The sequence below is a fragment of the Lissotriton vulgaris genome, chromosome 2_2, assembly GCF_964263255.1.
Source record: "Lissotriton vulgaris chromosome 2_2, aLisVul1.2, whole genome shotgun sequence".
NCBI lineage: Eukaryota > Metazoa > Chordata > Amphibia > Caudata > Salamandridae > Lissotriton > Lissotriton vulgaris.
Window position 1 is genome coordinate 133,692,237 of NC_141688.1, and position 19,742 is coordinate 133,711,978.

A 19,742-nucleotide genomic window follows, 5' to 3' on the forward strand; every position below is an offset into this window, starting at 1 on the left:
CAGGTTCCTCTCGATGGGTTTGCATCTTGCAGTTAGCGCGGGGACACACAGTTTTGTGCAGCCAGGCGCTCAATAAATGTTTTATTATTATTATTATTACTATGACACAGAGCATGCAGGCTTAACTTGGGAAAATGCGTAACATATTTAGCAAAAACAAAACAACTGTTTCGTCAGTACACCACACAATAAAAATACCAATACTGATTCGAATGGAAAAAAATTGAAAAATGTAATTCTTAAAATGACACCAAAACCAAAATCCAAGAAGGGGAACCAGAGAGATGACTTTTTAAAGATTTAAGACACAAAGTGCCCACAAAAATAAAGCACCAATCCATAATTGCTATTTGCTGTTCACGGGGACCTAGCTGTGATTCATGTCCGACTCTGATGGAGCAAGTTTCGATTAGACCAAGGGGCTTCGTTATGCTCAAAGATTGTACCTTCTAAATTAGTCTTTGAAACAAGAAGTTGTAATCCACCTGCAGGGCAACGTTACAGGTTTTTATCCTCCAAAGTACTCTTGAAGCCAGATTGCAGCCAGACGAGGTCCCGCTGAAGTTATTGGTTTTGGCAGGAAAGTCTCAGAGCGGAAGAAACTACTTGGCTCGCATAGTCCTGTTGTCAGGGGAGTACTTTCGTACTTTTGCCTGGTCAACATTTCCACCTTTGGACTCAGTTATTTTATAGAACTCAAAATGTCCTCCAGCGGGGCAAGACTAAGCTGTAGCCGACTAAATTACTTTTAAATCAGACACCTTTGCCTCGTTGTTCCTGAGGTCTTGGAAGTAGAACATGTTTCTAAGTTGCAACTTTTCACAGTTTCTGGAACAGCTCCTCTCAGTCAGTCCTAAGGCTACCATGACTTCTGGGACAGCACTTAATCCTGGGTGCAAGTGTGTTCAGGGACAGCCCTTTAGGCCACCAACCAGGTACTAATCAGCAGGTCCAATCATCTTTTTCTCTTACGCGGGTCCAAAGAGTATTCCGATGAGCTGTGATTGATGGGCCAGATTGTAGGTTTCACTAACCATTCGGTGGTGGTGATTCCTGGACAATCCATAGCCAATTATAAAGTTCCCAGGAGCAACCTTTGCCACATATGCTGCACCTCTGGTTTGCCTTACTGCAAACTATCCCAAAGGGCACTATTTTGAGGCAAATCCAACATGGCAGAATCTTTCTGCCTCTGAAGGGAGCATGTGTGCCAGCTAGGGATGTATTTATAGAAATGAGCAGTCCCTTCCTCTTCAGAAACACCAAACTGGTTTGAGCCACCTCTCATCCCACTGTGCCGGTGTCAAACTGGCCAAAGAGGGCCTACAGAGAAAAAGGAATTTCTTTTCCAGGTCTCTTTACACTGAACTATGAATGGGTTGGCCTGACCCTTGTCCCTTTCATTTTAATAAAGTTCCTGGGTCTTCCGCAGCTGTCTTTCCTGAGTGGATATCCGCCACATGCCTTCCATGCATTCTATGCCTGTGAAAAGGCCTAGCCATTGCTTCTGCTCTAATCTCAGTTTTGACAACTCTTTAAGGGGAATCACTGGCTGAGCCATCTGCAAACAGGCTTCTGTTGATTAGCCTATTGAAATCTCAGACTGGTAAAGTCTAACTTTTTTTAAATCACGTTTCCTAAAAGGTTATTAAAACTCTAACTTCTTTGTTGAATTTTATGCTTAATTATTCTAGCAGCTTGTCCTAAACCAAAGATAACAGGGTTATGATTTTAGTCTGAAAACTAGTTTTTCTCATAGGAGAGCTATAAACCTTTACAATGAAAATAGTCTTCAAGGGGATAGGCCGTACAGGTACGTGTCAGTGTTACATTATTGCATGTATCACCTTTGAATACTAGGCACCCTACCTAGTGGGTTACAGACCCTACTTAGAGATAACTTTTTATTAGGTAAAAGTATGTTTTTTCCTGTCAGAAAAGGGTTATTTTGACAGGTTTGCAGCTTTCAGGTGTGAAAGCTGCAGGATTGGCAACACAGGCAGGCCTAAAGCTAGGTTTCCTTTGCCAACCTAATGGATGGCACATGTGCTGCAGTGTACAGGTTGTGAGAAGTTGGCCTGATATATAGTGCTCACTATTCTAGTGATCACTGTGCATCATACCAAACGACCCTTATTGATGATTGGTTGTAAGTCAACCTTACAGACGAGCTATCCTAGTAGCGTGGACAAAAGCAGTCTTTAGGCTAAACTCTAGAGGGCGTGTTAAGCCAGCTGTTTTACCATCACATATACCCCTTGAACACCAAGTGAAAGGACACCACACAAGTTGTTATGAAAATAAAGGATATTTATTAATAACAAGTCTACCCTGAACTCTTTATGAGTCAGGGAGCTAAGCACAATACAAAACTCTTACGAAAATACTTCAAGTTGCACAATTTACACAAATGCCCGAGGGGCACAAAAAACCATATACTCTAAAAGTGGAATGCGAAATACTAGCAGGTGAGTAACTCGATCCAGAGGCTTCAGGATCGCTAGGACTACACTACTGAACTCTAAGGTTAGGAGCAGGAGGCCTAGGGAGATAGGGTGCAGAGTGTGCACTCTCACGCGGGATGCGGGACAAAGTCTATGGAGGCTAGTATTTCTAAAGTTACTGTTTCCAGACGAATCCGACTAGGTAGACTTAAAACGAAAAAGGATCTAGACATTTGAATAGTGAACCTGCGTTGGAGCACCGAAATGCTCGGGTTACCTAGCCCAGGGGCTGCGGCTGCATAGGGTTCAAAAGACATCGGGAATCCTTGTTGTAGTCTATGGAGCCTGAAAGAAGAAGTTGCTGGCAGGCAACCAGTGAAGATGTTCGTGTGATCCAAGGCTGAATCGGTGATGGAGACGACCTGAAAGCAGAGGGGACTCAGTTCTTAATCACTAGCCAGTGATTGTGTGGGCACCAGGATGGCACCGGATGATGTCACCGCGATCAGGTGAGTGGGCGACGCTGGGCTCTGCAGTCACACGGGCCAGGAGTCGTCGTCGGCGACCAGGCTGGAGGTGCGAGCTGTCCCACGAGGGTGTCTGCTGTCGGCGCTGCTGGAACCAGGATTGGAGCAACAAGCCTTGGCAAAGGCAAGCCCACGCTGTGGAGTCAAGATGGCGTCTGGAGTGGACCAGGAGGGTCCGGGGTGCTCCTCTTTTGGAAGGGAGCAAGGGCCAGTCTGGAGCAACCAGACCAGCGGTGAAATCGTCGTGGTACGTAGTCAGGAGGGCCACTAGCCAACGGGAAAGTGACCGGACAACGCGGTAAGCAGCAAAGAGCAGAAGGGCCCCACGCAGATCTCGTGGATGCTGGGGGGCTGGACTTCGGTGCTGGAGCTGCTCTGGGTTGGGGCTTCTCAAACCCCAGTGCACTCACTCGAGGGTCTCTCGGCGGTCGTGCTGGTTAAGCGTCGTGCAGGTTTTGAAGATGGCCGGTCCCTCAGGTCGCGTCACACCCACGAATCTCAGCTGGGCTGATGATGCAGGTAGAGGTCAGAGATGCCAGGGAATCCGGGTCTCGTCGAGCTGGTCAGTCTTGATCTGGAGGATGGACGTGCAGCAAACCGGGATGCTTAGATGGTGCCTGCGGATGCAGGGTGGCTACTCCTTAGCCACAAGGGAGGGTCTTCAGAGAATGTCAAGAGTTCCTCTCGTGGAAAGTAGTTCAAGATTCAAGATTATCTAATTTGGGAAAGGGGCCCGCTCCTGCCTTTATTCTAAGAAAAGGGGCTGGCACGCGACTAGGTCCTGCCCATGGGTGGGACCAGGAGGGGGGTGGTTACACCCCTCTCCTTTGTCCGGTCTCTCCCCAGCTCAGGGGCTGGGGTGCCCCTGGAGCTGTGGTGCCCCTGGAACTGGTGCACAGTGAGCACCGGGGTGCCACTTGCAGTCACCTTCCTCTCAGCCCTGCCTACCTGGGATACACAAAACCCTGTCTGGGATGGTGCTAGCACCGCCCCTGACAGGAAACCCTTTGTCCGAGCTCTCCTCGCTGGAAGGACTCCCAACAGAAGGAGGTCAGACTTGTGTCTGTGGTGGCAGCATCCATTTTGTGATGCTGAGGCTCGAGTTAACTTTAACCGGGGTTCACAGTTACATACATGTCGTGTCCCTCTAGAAGGGTGGACTGCTAACCCCGTCGCCAGAATTGGCGAGGGGTTAGTATTCCAATTCGTATGACACCTCACTCGACATGTTTTGATAAAGCGATACCAAAGTTGGCAAATAACCGCGAGGATTATAATGCACTTAAGAGTATATGGTACGCGTTATCATGGAACAGCTATTAGGACTTGATTCCGCAAGCTGCAAACAGGCTCAGCTCAGGCCAGAGCACCATCTCACATAATTCCAAGCACTCTGCCTTCAGGATTGATAAGGCCTGCCATACGAGTGACTGATAGGAATACATGTGTCCATTTTAGGTTTAGATATAGGAATACTATATCTAAAGCAAAGGGTGTTTACACCACCTTTCCCCAGCTGGCATGCAGCCAGTTGTGTCAGATTTGGGTGGCCAGCCAGGGGTGGCATAATACATGCTGCAGCCCCTGGTAGGCCCTGGGTACAACTATGCCCTGGATACCTAAGGTATGCTATACAGGGACTGATAAGGTGGCCCAGTACCAATTGGTAAATGCACCTAAGGTACATGTGTTTCAATTTAGAGAGAGAACAGCTAGGCTGTGGGTCTGATTAGCAGGCCCACAGCCAGGGAAAGTCGTAAACCAGTGAAGCAAAAAGCAAAAATCGGGGGTGACCATAGGATTGCAGGCCCCACTCTCCTACAAAGGTGACTTAATATTTCCAAGATATTTGTATATTTGTGGCCTTACTCTAAGTTAAATATGCCAACACAGCAGTGCCCCAGTGTGCAGAGTCCAACAAAGAGAAATACCAATCATCAAACTAATGGGGAGTGACTATGCAAAAAGAAGCACTTTCTCATAGTTTAAAACATGATTTTCACAATAAAAAAAGTCTGTCCTGTCTTTTTTTAAAAATGTTTCCATAGTAAACAGATTGGAGGTATAGCTGCTTGCATTACTTTCCTTAAGGAACCAATCACGCCTATACCCTGTATAATTGGCTCATTACCAGAGCCAACTCGGGCTTACTGTGTTAAGTGTAATCTTTCCGACAAAGTAACCATCAAGTGTTCTTACAAAATGAATGGTGATAAAACAATATACAGCTCCTCTGAAGAGGGCCTAACAAGGATTCTTGTTGTGAAAATCTTCTCTCCCCCAGTGTAATGCAGAGCAGTAACCCTCACCAGACCCCTTGCCTGTTATAGTAATATGTAAGAATCCAAGTAACGCTGTATCTGGCTTTAAAACAATGTAAAGATAATCCATCCTTAGAGGTAAAATTACTTTAACATATGCCTTTCACAATAAACAAGACAAACCTACTGCTTTTGCCATACATTTTCATATATAACAGAATAGATCTATAGATTCCCAGTAAACCAATCAGACTTACAGCCTTTGTCATTGTATAGTCGCACAAACCAAAGCCTATTGTATTAAGCATTAGATTTCCCATAAGGGGACCAACAGGCGTAAATTTCTAAAATTACAAGCATTTACAAAAATGACATTTGACAAAAATATACAACCCCTCCGAAGAGGGACTAACAAAAGTTATCATAGTACAGATCTCCTATCCTGAGGGTTTGCCAAAGGGGGTACCTATCACCTAACCCTTGACTAGTCTGGTAATGTGTTGAGATTCCTTGTAATAAAATGCCTGCCTATGAGCTTTAACACAGTGTAATGACAATCCACCTTGTAAGGCCTATTGGCATCAAAATATTCTTCTTAAAATAAATAAATGAAGCTTCCTGCCTTGGCATAACTATTCATAACAAAGAGCTCAGACTTGGAGCTCTGATCAGTAGCTTGTCATCATAGCCAAACTCAGGCCTGCTGTAGAAAGCATGAGCTTTCCTCAAGGCTAAATGTGTAATGCACATACTTGTTTTCAGGCAGAAGCACACAACTTCAGCGCAGTCTAAATCTGTAGTCAAGACCCCCAACATTTGGGCAGAGCAAAGCCCCCTATTTCAGTAGTTTTTTATTTTAAAGCTCTTTTTCTGTTGGGCATATTAAATCTATCAACAGCTGCACTGCCAAGCCAGACCTGAAAAATACCAACTGCCTGACCTAAATAATAGGGCTTTGAACAAGGTAGCACATATTTATAAATAACATATTGTAATGTAATTTTAGTACTGAAAGACATCCTGCCAGTTATTAATGTGTGTACATATCTTATAATCGATATTGCATGACCGATACACTCTGAAAGCTTACAGCTGTGTTATACTGCATTATCTATAAAGGGAAAACATATAATTAGTTTCTGTTATATTATTATGGGCATGGCAGTCTATATCAAATTAGTATTTTCAATTATTCTGTAATTGTACATGAAATGCTCAAATGCGTAAATGAATAACGATATAAGAAATCTAGCCATTAGTACTCTTCCAAGCCATAGTGAATTCATTTCAAATCTACGATGCAACAGTAACATAGGTGATGCCAGATGCGTGTTCTTCAACCCCAGGGAACTAGATGTATACAGACATTAAATTAACACATCTTGAAACTGTTTAAGGTATCAACCATTGATGTGGCATAGGTTAATGACTGGGTGCAAGCCTAGACTATTCTATTTCACCGAAAATTAGTTGCTCACAAAGCCTAGATTATGTATGGATGATCTTTCCATAGTATCCTTTTAAAATGTGCTCTGCAGGTCCACCTATCTGCTCCAGGATCACACTTAACTCCTCCCTGTACCATTCGTAATACCATCATGATGGATTCAACTCATGTGTCTGTTATGCAGACATATTACCCCCAATTCACTTCACAGGTCTGTTGGATTTGAATGTGACTTTATTCCATCCTTGGGTTCTGCATCTGTGGATTTTTATCTGGAAGAAAAGGTTAGACCTTTATTGATCTAGTCAGAATTGGAAGTAGCCTTTTCCTTGAGATACACTCTAGCAGAGTGTGAATATAGACATTGGGAGCAGCTGTGCTGAAAACCTAAATGAAAAGTCTTTTTATGGTAAGCTGAGCATTGTCAAGGGCACTATAGGTCCACAGCCTGCCCACTTATTAGTATGCACATCAATTCAGCTTGGGATCCATTTTAATGAGTAGACCAAGCCCCCTGCTACTCTGTCCGGAAGGCACATTTAGACTTGCAAAGAAGCCACGGAATTCACAAGCTCCCTGTCTTCCATCAACTGAGGTCCTAGCTAAGATGCTCGAAAGATCTAGAATCGTGTCTTGGCATTATATTCATACCCAATCATTCACTTTCATTGGCCTCCTAAAGTACTAAAAGAGGACGTACAACATGCATTGGCTCACTTTGAACTCTTCTCTTGTCCAACTGGCCAGGTCCATTAATCCTTCACACTCCTCCTTGTAGCCTCTTTATCTAAAGGCTTGTCCAACTTACTTGGCATTTAATCTTCTATCATGGAGTTGAGGTTCAGAGGTGAATATTTCCTTCTATTGAAACATCTCATCTTCCACCTCACCTTCCTTCGTGCCTCATTCTGATGTGGAAAAAAGGAGTAGACCCGTTTTAGGTCATCTTGGAGCCTGCTTAGTGCTTCAGGAATTTCAGCAAATCTTAAAGCATGGGAGCAGGACGCCTCTATCCATCAATAGACCCCCCCTTCATTGTATTCCGAGTGGGTCTTTTCACTATCCCCTCAATATAATTGTGGGGTTGCAATGAAATCAGCAATGTTTGCCCTCTCAGGCCGAGAACTGCTGTCTGACAGAGATGCAGATATAACTCTTTGCAAGTTCACACATTTTTAGGACGAGCAATAGTGATGACCTCTTGTATCTCTCTGTGGGGCTTTGGCAAACTCACCCATTGCCATTGGCTGTTAGCTGCAGAATTCAGAAATGCAGGCTTCTTATTGGTCCATTTCTGCCAAAGTCCCTCCTTTGTTTGGTTAGTTCTCATACCGGCGATTTCACTCTGAGAACATTTTAGTTGGCCATCACACAGTACAGAGTGTGATAGCCTCTCTTCCGTCTTCCCACCTAGTTATGCGTTGCTTTTTTATCTGATTTTTGAGATAGCGCGAACGCAACCCAAAGTTGGCAGCTCTGGGAATCTCACATTCACTTATAAAAAGCTGTGGTACTTGTCACACGTCAAGTCCGATCCTTACTTATGTTAAATATGTTAGTGATCATCTTTATTTAACCTATCAGTGTTGTTGCTTGGGTTGAGCTTGTATGGCCCTTTTTTCTAGGGATCACATTTTTGGTCATGTTTTCAAAGGACGTTGTGCTCATATTTTTCATACCCAGCTGAACAGTGAGCTAGGACAGAGCAGTTTGTACTACTATCATTACTGAATCTGAAGTGTGGGATGGGCAGTTCACCCCGTTTGCCCGGCTATAATAAGTACGGGGAGCTGAGTCTGGGAGTCAAACTTGTGTTTAAAAGTGAGATGCCGACTCCTAGCAGAAGCGTCAAAAGACATGTGTTTGTGACTTGGGGAGCTGGCTTCATGTAAGTAGCGAAGGTTGATGGTGAATTGCTAAGGGCTGCAAACTCATTTGCTCTTTTGCAAGCTGTAGTTTTCACTTGCCCTCCGCTCCGTGGATTACTTGACTACAAGATAGCTGATGCACAATAGACCACGATCGCTACTTTAGAGACCCCTTCCTATGCGATCATGTTCTTCTGGGATAAGCCCTCCGAAGGGTGTCTCCACTACCAGTGAACATGGAGCTCCAATTTCTCCGATCTGTTAACAAATGTTAACATATCTTTTAAGTGTCCTTTACGGACATTTGTACTAATGCTCCTGTACCGGTGAGAGAGTACAACAGCATCATATCTCTACTAGTGGCTGCAGTGCCTATCACCCTACAAATCCATCCATTTTTTTACCCGACATTTCCCCCATATCATTTGCACCCGACTTGTACAGTAGGCAGAAGGTCACTGGGCCAATGAAAAGCATGTACTCCAACATGCACGAGTGTCATGAGACCCCTTGATTGCACCACTGATCCGAGTGGATTGGTGCTTGCATTCTGCTATGCCACAAGTGTTTTTGTCATGATCGTCTGATTTGTCCATCTTGACAAATTCATGCCGAAAGGCTAAGCAAAATGATTCACTTCTGTAACCCTCCTGCAAACTCAACCTGGTACCCAAATAAGGCTGTGCTTCGGAAATAGATAAGAACTCTAGTCTCTCCAACCCAACCCCCGCTTCTTGTTGCACTTTTGACATATACATGGTCGAGATGCTGTTCCACAAATCATATCTCGTAGGGAACAGGGCTTTTAGAGTTTCACATTGCAATTTATGTGTACTTCAATTAGCATATAGGATAGCATTTTGAAACTAAGAGCTCCGGAAAGCAATACTCTCCTTCAAGGCAGGGCACAAGTCCTAATGAAAATAGTGTTGGGACTAATATTATATGTACATCATAACGAGAGCACACATAGTGACATCACAAGAAGTTAAAATAAAGGGTCAAGGGCCTATTTTACAAAAAATACACATAATGACAAAAGAGTGTGAAAAGAACATTTATGGTTTTACTTTTAATACATCACTTTTGTTTGTTCCCTATATCACTTGAACATTACATGTTAAAACTGCTTTTCGTGAATAACTAAAATGTGCTGTTAATTTGTTTTTGTTTCCTTTTGGTGGTCTTCATCCAGCTTCGCATTTGCAATTCATTAAGCTATAGAAGGCTTAACGTTGTCAAGTTCTCAGTTCCTCAGATGAGAGATTAAAAGATAATATCTCCTGGGATATTCCCACCAATAAAGGGGATGCTACCAGTGGGATATGGTTTACGAACATTCTGGGGTCCGTGCTTTTCAAAAGATCTTGGTTTACCTTCTCCAAACTTAGTTCACCAATTCCAAAATCAGCTGCTTTACCTGTTCCATTACTCCATTGCAAAAAAAATGTATTGTTTACAATTCCAATAGCTCTAACTTTAACAAATGCGAGACCGATTGCATTGCAAATGCCTGTTACTATTGTTGTGCTGAAGGAAAAAGTGCCGGGATTGAATATTGGCAAGAAAGCCTGTTGAGAAAGGCCACCTTGTGAAAGGCCCCCTTGTCTAGGCTGCCCTCAGTATCAAGGTTTGTTACGGGCACACAACTGGAGAGTGGACTCTCTACCAGCTCACGCAGGTGGGCCGTCCTCTCTCCAACGTCTGGTACAACTCGGGGACATGCGTGACAGGGCAGTGTTTGGAGGCTCCCAGCAGCTGCAAGATGGTAGCATGTGAAGAGACTGGATGTGGGATATAAAAGCCGGACTGTTGTCAGGAAGAAGGCAGACAATGGGATGATCTTCATGGATAGAGGGGAGCAAACTGCACGCGAGGCTGTGGGATGCTCCAAATATAGACACTGGCTGTACTCGCTAAAAGCAGCAAAAAGGTCTGAAATAGCCACAAAATAATAGGGGAATCGTGTTCCATTCATCCCCCTCCACGCCAGCATTACACCCAAAGTCTTAAATCTGCACAATAATTATTTGAAATGTCGTCAAGTAAAGAAGCCGATCCCAAAAATACTTAATCGGAGTCTAGAACGAAAACTGAAGAGGAGGAGGGGTTTGGTCAGAAAGTGGTTCTGACAAGACGGGAATGTCAAACATTTGACTCTTAGAAATGTTTGAGGGCAAGAAACTATTTGTCTTGGAGGTTCTCGGAAATGGAATTTGAAGATCTTTGTTTTTAGTTGTAGGATCGGCCAAATTAAAGAAAGATTAATGAGCCTGCATGTCTTGTCACAGAATTCCTTTCAGTTGAAACATTTTGAAACCCATTAACATATTTGTCTTCAAAATAAATAAAAGTACGTAATTCGTACAGTGAGAGTAGCACTGAAAACACAAAATGAGGTGTTCCAATGCTAAACCCGGATTTGTTTATTCATTGGCACATCGCACTATGTACCAGGGCCGTAAAGGGGTTTAATGTAAATACATAGCAATCCACTGCAAAGTATGATGTCTACTGCGGTCCCTTCCCCCTTATTTCCCCATCACACCCTGGCTTCTGTAAATGTTTCAGTTTGACACCACCTTGTTATGTGTACAGCATCTCATGTCCGGGACGGGGTACATCCTTTTCGACGCGTATGTTACCCCGAAGTACTTTTACAACGCGTCCGTTACAACGCAAGTCGTAACCACGACTTGCGCTAGAGGATCAAGAATAGTATATTTACTATTCCATCACCTTCCCTAGTATCCACGGGGACTGGTGTTAGAATAGTAAATTATACTATTCACTATCAGCGCCCCCCCAACGCAAGTCGTTGTAACGACTTGCGTTGTTAAAGACGTGTTGTTAAAGACGCATTGTAAAAGCACGCGTTGTGACGGTACGCATCGTACCATCATACATCCGTTCGGGACACTCCGGCAACAATAACAATGTTCTCTGGGAATCTGCATCTTCTGGTGGTAGGTGCAGACAACATAAAATACGTGAAACCAGCTAGTAGAGCTGACATTTGCTTGTTTTCTCCTACGGTAGCAGGGATTTCAAAGGTGTAGAGACAGCCTTGTAAAGATGTAGTCATTGTGGTCACCAAGTGGTAGGATAGGTGAACTAAGTAGTACTGTTCACATCTTGTAGTGCAAAGATAGAGTACGACCAGCAGGCCCCCTCCATGTTGGTGATATTTGGCCCTCCCATCGCAAAGCTTCTCTTTTTACTGGAACTGTGTTAACTATTGAATGTGAGGCACTACCTGCAGCCTTTTTTTAATGAATTGTATTACGTTTTTAGGCATGGTATAACATTAGCATCATGTGCAAATTTAAGCATAGCAATACAATCCAACATATGTTATACGGGATGTCACCTGAGCCCGATAGTGCAGCTGCTGTCACTCATCATATTACACAACTTTATGAGCAAGCACACAAACAATTATCTGTGACAATAAACAAAAGAAAACGAAAACATGGAGTCTATATAGAATAAGGATGAGTAGTGTCATTCAATTAGGAAAGGATGGGGAAACCATCCCCATTGTGGGTTATTCAATAACGGTGTCTCATAAGCAGAACGGATAGTCAGTGGGCGAGAGTGTGGGGACGCATGAGTGAGTCTGTGGCGTACACATAAAGCGGTATGGCTCAGACCCAATGGTGACCCTATCCGGGTGAGGAGTCCGCCGGAGTTGTGCTTACAGGCACTTCGTCACTCTCTGGCCCCCGGGGCAGTGAGCCCACTATCTGTTGTGTGGGTCAAGTCAAGTCAAGTCAAGTCAAAGGATTTATAAAGCGCACTACATACCCAGAGGGTCTCAAGGCGCTTGACCTACTTACATAGTGTAATAATGGGACTCCGTATGGACTTGCCTCGTTTTTAGTTTCAACATTATGTTAAAGAGTCCCTGTCATACGAAGCAACTTTAGGGTGTTAGCTTCTTGAAGTGTCTGTCAGCAGTGTGACCAAACAACGCTGAAGATCAGTGGGGGCAGAACAAAGGCAAGGTCGGTAAACCTATGAAGGTGTCTGCCACCCTTTACTTTGGGACGTAACCCCAACAAGAAGGATTTGTGCGTGGGCGCAAGGGGTTTGTTCTGTTCACTATGGCAGGAACTACTTGCCCGACCGGGTACAGCATCTGACATTCCCATACCATGTGGTAAAACCCTGCGTCTAGCAGTATACAATGAGGGCACTCAGGGCAAAATTGCAGTCTGGAACATGCACTTGATGCGTTAAAGGGTGCGAGATAAGAGTGAAGCGCATAATTACACTGTGTGAAATGAAATCTAGGGTTCTGAGATATGCCCTTCACAAATTGTGTCATTGTCATGTGTCATTGAGTTGGAAACCTCAATGAACAAAAAATTAATAAAAGATATAGGTCTTAAATTTCCCCTTCTTGGTGGTCGGTGTTTGTGTTGCTAAATGCAGCTCCCCCGTTCTTTTGACATAGCCTTGTTAATCTTGTCAAGATGCTACTCCACAGTTGTGATACCGGGTCTGCATAGGTAGAGTAGTTTGAATCCTTTCTGAACTTTTGAAAAAGTTTTGAGGATCTCAATTCTAACTCCCTTTTAGTGTAACAGGCGCAGTTACAAGCCGATGGCTTCAGAAGAGGAGCCTAATGTAAGACTTCTAGCTGGCTTTTATTGCATTTTCTTAAAACCTTTTGTGTTTTATGTTGACTCCAGGTAAGTTACTCAGCAGTCAAACTGCCCTAAAAGATCCACTGTGCCATAGGAGACTCTCGCAAGAGGATCTAGCAAACAGCGCTTATGTGAATAGTTGAATTCATTCAGTAATCTGGGCACCTGATCACACATTTCACAATGAGGCGCCTAAGACAAAACATACATCCCAAATATTTATAACAAGTAGTGACTTTCAGAGCGTGTCATCTAGCATCCATTCAAAGTTGAAATTTCTTTTCCTGAAAAGAACCATTTATGTTGCACTTAAGTTCATTTTGAGTTTATCTGTAGAATAACCTGTCAAGCAGTTGCCCTGATTCTGAAGGCCAGTCTACATTTGCTCCACATTTATAAGATGGGGAGATCTGTCAATATAGCGAAAATAGGTGTGCCAATACACACCGCTGCTTAATGCAATTTGTAATATGGATTTTTGTTGAAAGTTGGCCCTTGGTATTAAGTTGAACCTGCACCCAATATAATGAATGCAGAACATTTATAAAGTAGAGAATCCCACAACGAAGGCTGCCTGAAGCCAAAAAACGGAAATGCAAAGAACCCACAACCTGATCTTGCACATGAAATCCTTAAGTTAAATGCATGGTGGACCAAAGGTCAGCCTGCTCCTCAGGGACCAGTTCATTTTTATCTGACCGCTCTTCTAAATGAAGAGCAAAATGCATGCAAAAACCTAAGCACCACAGTGGAGGACTAAAAGAGGGACTCTAGTAAATGGGAGTTACTATCACTCCTGCCAAGGATGATGGCATGTTGTCGGAGTGTAGTATCAATTCAATGAAAGAAGTTGAAATAGACTTACTTACTCTTTAGAAAAATCTTTATATCTCATTTTGGTATTTCTGAGTATGTCCACCACCTCCAACACTTACCTAAAAACTTTAAACATTTAGAAAAATATGCATAGTTAGCACATACTTAGCATAACTTTCGTACTTTTCTGAGACATATCCACACTTATCTGGACCATATCGGCATGAAACCTAGGGCTATCTAATCCATGTTAACAAGGAAAACGTTTTGTTGAATAGTTTTCTCTACTCAAGTAGAACTTTTGAACAGAAAGAGCTTTTTGAATTGGCACGTATAGGTAAATCACCTCTAGTCGGCTGGACCAACACCGCCATTACAATGAACATGGTGCAGTCACATATTTCCATTTCTCTGTGGGAGCATCTGCTGCGTCCCTAAACCGGTCGCAGCACAAGCTCCCATAGAGAAATGGGTGCTTTTGATAGTGCCTGCCACGTGGTGTAGGGATTAACAGAGGGTACCATAGGTGATTCCCAGGCTTCTAACTGGAGGCCGCTGTGGCAAGGGGGCCGAGCTAGAGGTCCCCCAAGACTCTTTCCGACAGGCTTTCTGTGTCATAAAGCCGGGCATGAAAAAGCCTGTCGGACCCTGCCATCATAATCCCCACAGCGTAAATGCGGTAATTAGGGATTATGAATGGTCTCTGACTTGCAGACTGGTTTCATCAGCCCGTCGGTAGCCAGTCGGTTCAACTGGCTGGTTTCAAATCAGACAGCCTTCATCGTAATAATGCTGTCGGATTTAAAACCAACAATGTAAGTCAGGAAGGGTCCGACCTGAGGTTGGAGGCTTTCTGATTTACATCGTAATCCGGCCCTAGGTGTAATTTGTAATATTCTTATGAATCTTTGTACAGCCATGCCTTCATCTCAAAACACTTATGAATGTCGCTACCTTCATGTATTATTCGTATTTGGTTAGTTATTGCCGGCACATGTTATTTGTGATGTTGGCTTACATGAGATTTTAAGCAGAGCTCTCAATCTGTACTAGTTTCCGCCATTGTTTTGACTCTAACCGAAGGTTGACCTAAGGTTCAGGAAAAACTGAGGGTATTTTAAAGAAAAAATGCACAGAAAAGGCCTGTTTGATGGTAATCTGTTTTTCCAATTCATATACAAGAGATTCTCGTTTTATATATCACATAATACCTCCCATGAATCCAGTGTTTATTCTTATTTTTTTTAAAGTGCAAAGACTCAAATTCTTTCATAGTGACTGCCCATTGGACTTGTCTAGTAGCAGGGATACAAAGTCTAGATTAAACCCCATGCTAATTTCTTCCCTACCATACGCTTCCTGTATCTTTATTTCACCCTTGTGTATTAGTTTCATCCATAATATCTCCTTTTGTTCTTGTTTTTGTCTTTCTCTTCTGTCTTTCCATCTTCTTATTTTCTTTGCTCAACTCCTGCCACCATCAGCACGGTACATAGTGGCCCTGCTTCAGCTTTGGGTACCAGCACATTTTCTCGTCAACCACGTTGTGCTGGTGTTAGCCAATAAATTTGTAATCTCTAAAGAGAATATGATTAAAAAAGTTAAGTGCAGACAAAATAGTTTTCACAATCCTTTTCCTTACCGACATTGCCTGCACCTTTCTCTGTCTTTTCAAAACACTCAAACATATTGCCCATGCAAAGCCATACAGTATCACACCAGTAAATAATGTAAGTTACAATTATACCAGTTTTACTTGTATACAAAGAGTGGATATTATAATAGGTTTCATCCCGATATAGACCATATTTGGACAAACTTTTCTGCATTTGAAATGCATGTAATTGTTAACAAGAAATGCAACTATCATCTAGTGTTTTTTTTTAAATATATTAGGTGACCTGATGCAACTGCCCTTTTTTAATAAAGGAAATTCTGTTTTTGCACCTAGGAGAAGGGATTTCAGGTTCTGAACCCAGTGGTTCTGACGAGGATGATGATGGAGAGGTTGATGAGAATGGAGAAAAGAAGAAGAGACGTAGAGGTAAAGTGCAAGGCTACTCAGCATGCTGTTTTGTCCCTTACCTGCAACCTCTATTTTTAACTATGCCATTGATGGCTACGACTGCCTGTTAATCTCGGGTATTCTGTAGTATGCACTCTATTTACCCAGTTAAGTGCCACCTGCAAGCATTATGCTTTATCAAGTTGCTAAGTGGTCATATTTGCATTGCCATACTAAATGTACTTCCACGTTGGTACTTTGCATACATTGTTTTCTCTGTGCTTGATTACTCCTTGACTCTTGCTTTGGCCTGCCACTATCTATAGATCTGAAACTGTGGTTGTTTTTTTTAAATAATTTAGTTGTGCTTTCTTAATCTGTTTACATGCCATTAAGTGGTAAACATGGATTTCTAATAAAAAAGTGATGCATTCATTTTTCCCTGGATTGTAGGGCTAATTTATGCCCACAATTGTGTTCTGGTAAATGTGCTTAACACACTGGCCAATTTGCACCCTATTACGCTCTTGACAAAGGGTGAACATTTAAGAATTGGTGTCAGTTTGAGATAAATTGATTAGTTGATGTTGGATCAACAACAAACCTTTTTCAACTAGTGGATACAGTCCTGTAGAGAACCTTTGTAACATACTGTACCAGAAAAGGCAAGGTAAAATTTCAGTTTCAGTAGCTTTGAATGTTTCTTTTATGCTCAGGATTGAGTGGGCAACTACTGGAAAAACCACTTTCAACCATGTTTACTGATAGATGTTTGACTTCATTTGGCCGCAGATTGATAGAGGGAGAAGAAATATTTCATGATTGGCATAGATGATATTATAGCACTATCACCCCTGCTGAGGGCTGTAGTGCTTTTTAAAGGTTCTGGAACGTAATTCTAGGCCCAAGCCACAGGTGAGAACCCTTAATGAGAAGGCTACCGTTAAGACTGATATAGCTTAAGGAAGAAGGAAAAATGACAAGCGTTGGAATGTTGGAGCTGTGGGCCATTATCAAGCCTTGATGTCTTCAATGGAGCCTCCAACGTTCTAATGTTCAGATTTTATAGTGTGGGTTTTCCATTTAATCTGTAACAATCTGGGATGTCTGTTGGATAAAAATGTTTTGCTAAATGTTCGAAATTTGAATTTAAGCATTGGTGGATGGCCACTTGTTTGAAATCAGTGTCATATCTTTGATAGGTTTCTTTTTTGCTCGCTGATCTTTTTTTCTTCGCACTCTTGATTCCTCTTTCTGGGGATTTCCTTGGGGGCATTTCTCTGTTTTCCAGGGAGTAGCAGCAGCAGTAGTTCAGACTCCACAGTCATAGAGAAACCTCTGGATAAGTCCTTTTCTAGTGAGTGGGAGCTCTTAATTGTTTGGAAAAAAACCTTTGCTTCTCCTTCCCCTGTGCACCTCATAACTCCTGTATATGCTGCACTGCTCTGTAAGCTAAAGCAACATTATTCTACCCATGAATTATCCAAAGCATGCGTTTTTTTCGCTTTGCTCTCCCATTTTGTATTAATTCCCTCACATCCTTACTATCAATTGCCTGCTTTAGTCATTATTTATTTTGTGGTGTGCATCACAAGAGGATACGTGCACTATGTTATTCTTGCTTCATGATTTGCTTATGCCAAAAAAAGTTGAATTATACATCACACGGGCTGAAATAAACACAAAAGGAGTAATTGGTGTTTAATCATATTTCTCACTATATCAGATTAAAAAGTGCTAAATTAAGGTTAGTTATTTCCTAGAAGCTCCATATGAAGGCTGGCCGCTTTTTACTAGTTATACTTGATATTTTCTTCAATTTACACTCAACACATAATCCTTACGTTACGAGAAGTACATTTCCCCAGCCAAGATATACCATTATAGATTATTTGCTTGAAATTGAGTGTCTGTTACGTAAAACTGGGATTTAATGGGCTTCTTCACATATAAGGAAACATGGTATTTATCAAATAAGAATCAGTATTATTTAAAAAAAAAATGAGCAACATATAAAAATAAAAAGTACATTTTCTCCAGGTTCTGTGCTTGTGACTCTTTAATATTCCCAACTTTTGGGAATCCTTGAATCGTGGATAGGACCAAAATGGATTATGTTGCTTTATAAATATGTGGATCATGGAATTCTTCATTGAGATCCATCTCCTCTGTGGCCTTGGCAGATCACCCACACCCCCTCAGTATACTTATCCCCAGTCCTGCCTTGCGAGTATTACTACTGTGCTGTTTCTCATGGTCCAAATGTGTCAGTACTGCTACGGATATTTTCTTTTCTTCAGGTTATTTTCCATCATGAGTGCTACGTTTTACTAACATGAAGTTTTGCTTGCTTGTTGAGTATTAATGCTTCTCTGTTGACCATCATTGTGATTGAACCAGGTGTCTGAGAAACTAGCTATGGTCCATTCCTGTCCGCTCTGCTTGGGTTAATCTTGACATTCCCTTGAAACGCACACCACACTGGGATTCTTATCCTCAATAGACTACTAGCCTAATCTCTTCGTCCATAGGCCCCCCACCTATCGACTCAGTATTAGCAAAATACTATCGTCCAAATCAGTGAGAAGGGAGCTTCCCAGTATCAGGCACTACCTGGTCAATCAAAAGTATTCTTCTGTCTTTCAATCTTGATCAACAAGTACCTGTAGAATGAACTGTCTCTATCCCCCCTGTGCCAACTACACAGCAAGATAGGTTGTTGAAACGCTGTCATTTAACTTCAAATGCACCACCAGGGAAGGACGTTATCGTAAGCTTTTCTCATGCAATTAACCATCCTGCTGTTACTGCAGAATGTCTGCCGCAAACTCAGTCCAGTAAAAGTAAGTTCAAGTTCTCTGTAAAGTAGATTGTGCGTCTTTTCATACCACCCAAGATACGTGATTGAACGTATTAAATGGAGATGAGCTTAAAAACTGTGAACAGCCCAAATGAGAAAAAGTACAAAGGTGTGAAAACCCAGGCAAGTAAGTTTAACATATTGGTGACTTGTTGCTTATCTGTCGTTGTATGATCCATCCCTATCCAGTCTACACATGTACAGTCAACTGTTAAAGTTCCAGGGCCTGCCTAAGAATTCATTTGTGTTTTTGATCAAGGAATAATTCGAAATTAGTCTTTCAGTCTGCTGTGCCTTACCTGTGACTTGATAGAGAAATGTAGCGCCTGACATTTTCTTCTCATTCTGCAGGTCTGAGGACCTAACTCTTGACGGTTCCTTTCACTGAAATAATAGCAGCTTTTTTAGTAGACTTTAACTTTCAACTTAATAGCTGGCCTACCTTTCTAGGAATGGCCAGCCACCGTACAAGTAGTTGGTTCAGTCTGTTGTCTGAAAAGTAAAGTAGGAGACACCTGTGCCTTTGTGCATAATTAAGAAAAGGACCGAGGGGCGATACAGGGTCCATATGGAGATCTCCTATTTCAGGTCTTATTGTAGATTATCACATACATTTGGTCTGCCCCTCCTTAATTGGCACTGTGGGCCATCCAATGCAAGGAGACTTTTCTCAGGCACTCTTCCAGTGCACATTGTGAATGAGTAGGGATTGGTCCAAATTCTGAATACTGAGCTTTGTGCCAGAGGCACTTTGGTTTCTGTGAGGTGCCTCCTTGTAGCCCAGGGAGAAGCTTTTGGTCAGTTAGGGAACCGTTGATATTTAATACTCCTCTTGTAGAGTTCTTCTCATCTAACTTAACCT

The 19,742-nt window shown here is 42.5% G+C and overlaps 1 protein-coding gene across 1 annotated transcript in view; it reads left to right on the forward strand.

The window, feature by feature from the left end:
• Positions 1-19,742, forward strand: part of KIF3A (kinesin family member 3A) — a 332,918-nt gene that overhangs the window by 121,726 nt on the left and 191,450 nt on the right. The window contains exon 9 of the mRNA XM_086959471.1: positions 15,967-16,059. Coding sequence (XP_086815597.1) covers positions 15,967-16,059 — 93 coding nt within the window. The remainder of the gene's footprint in view (positions 1-15,966; positions 16,060-19,742) is intronic.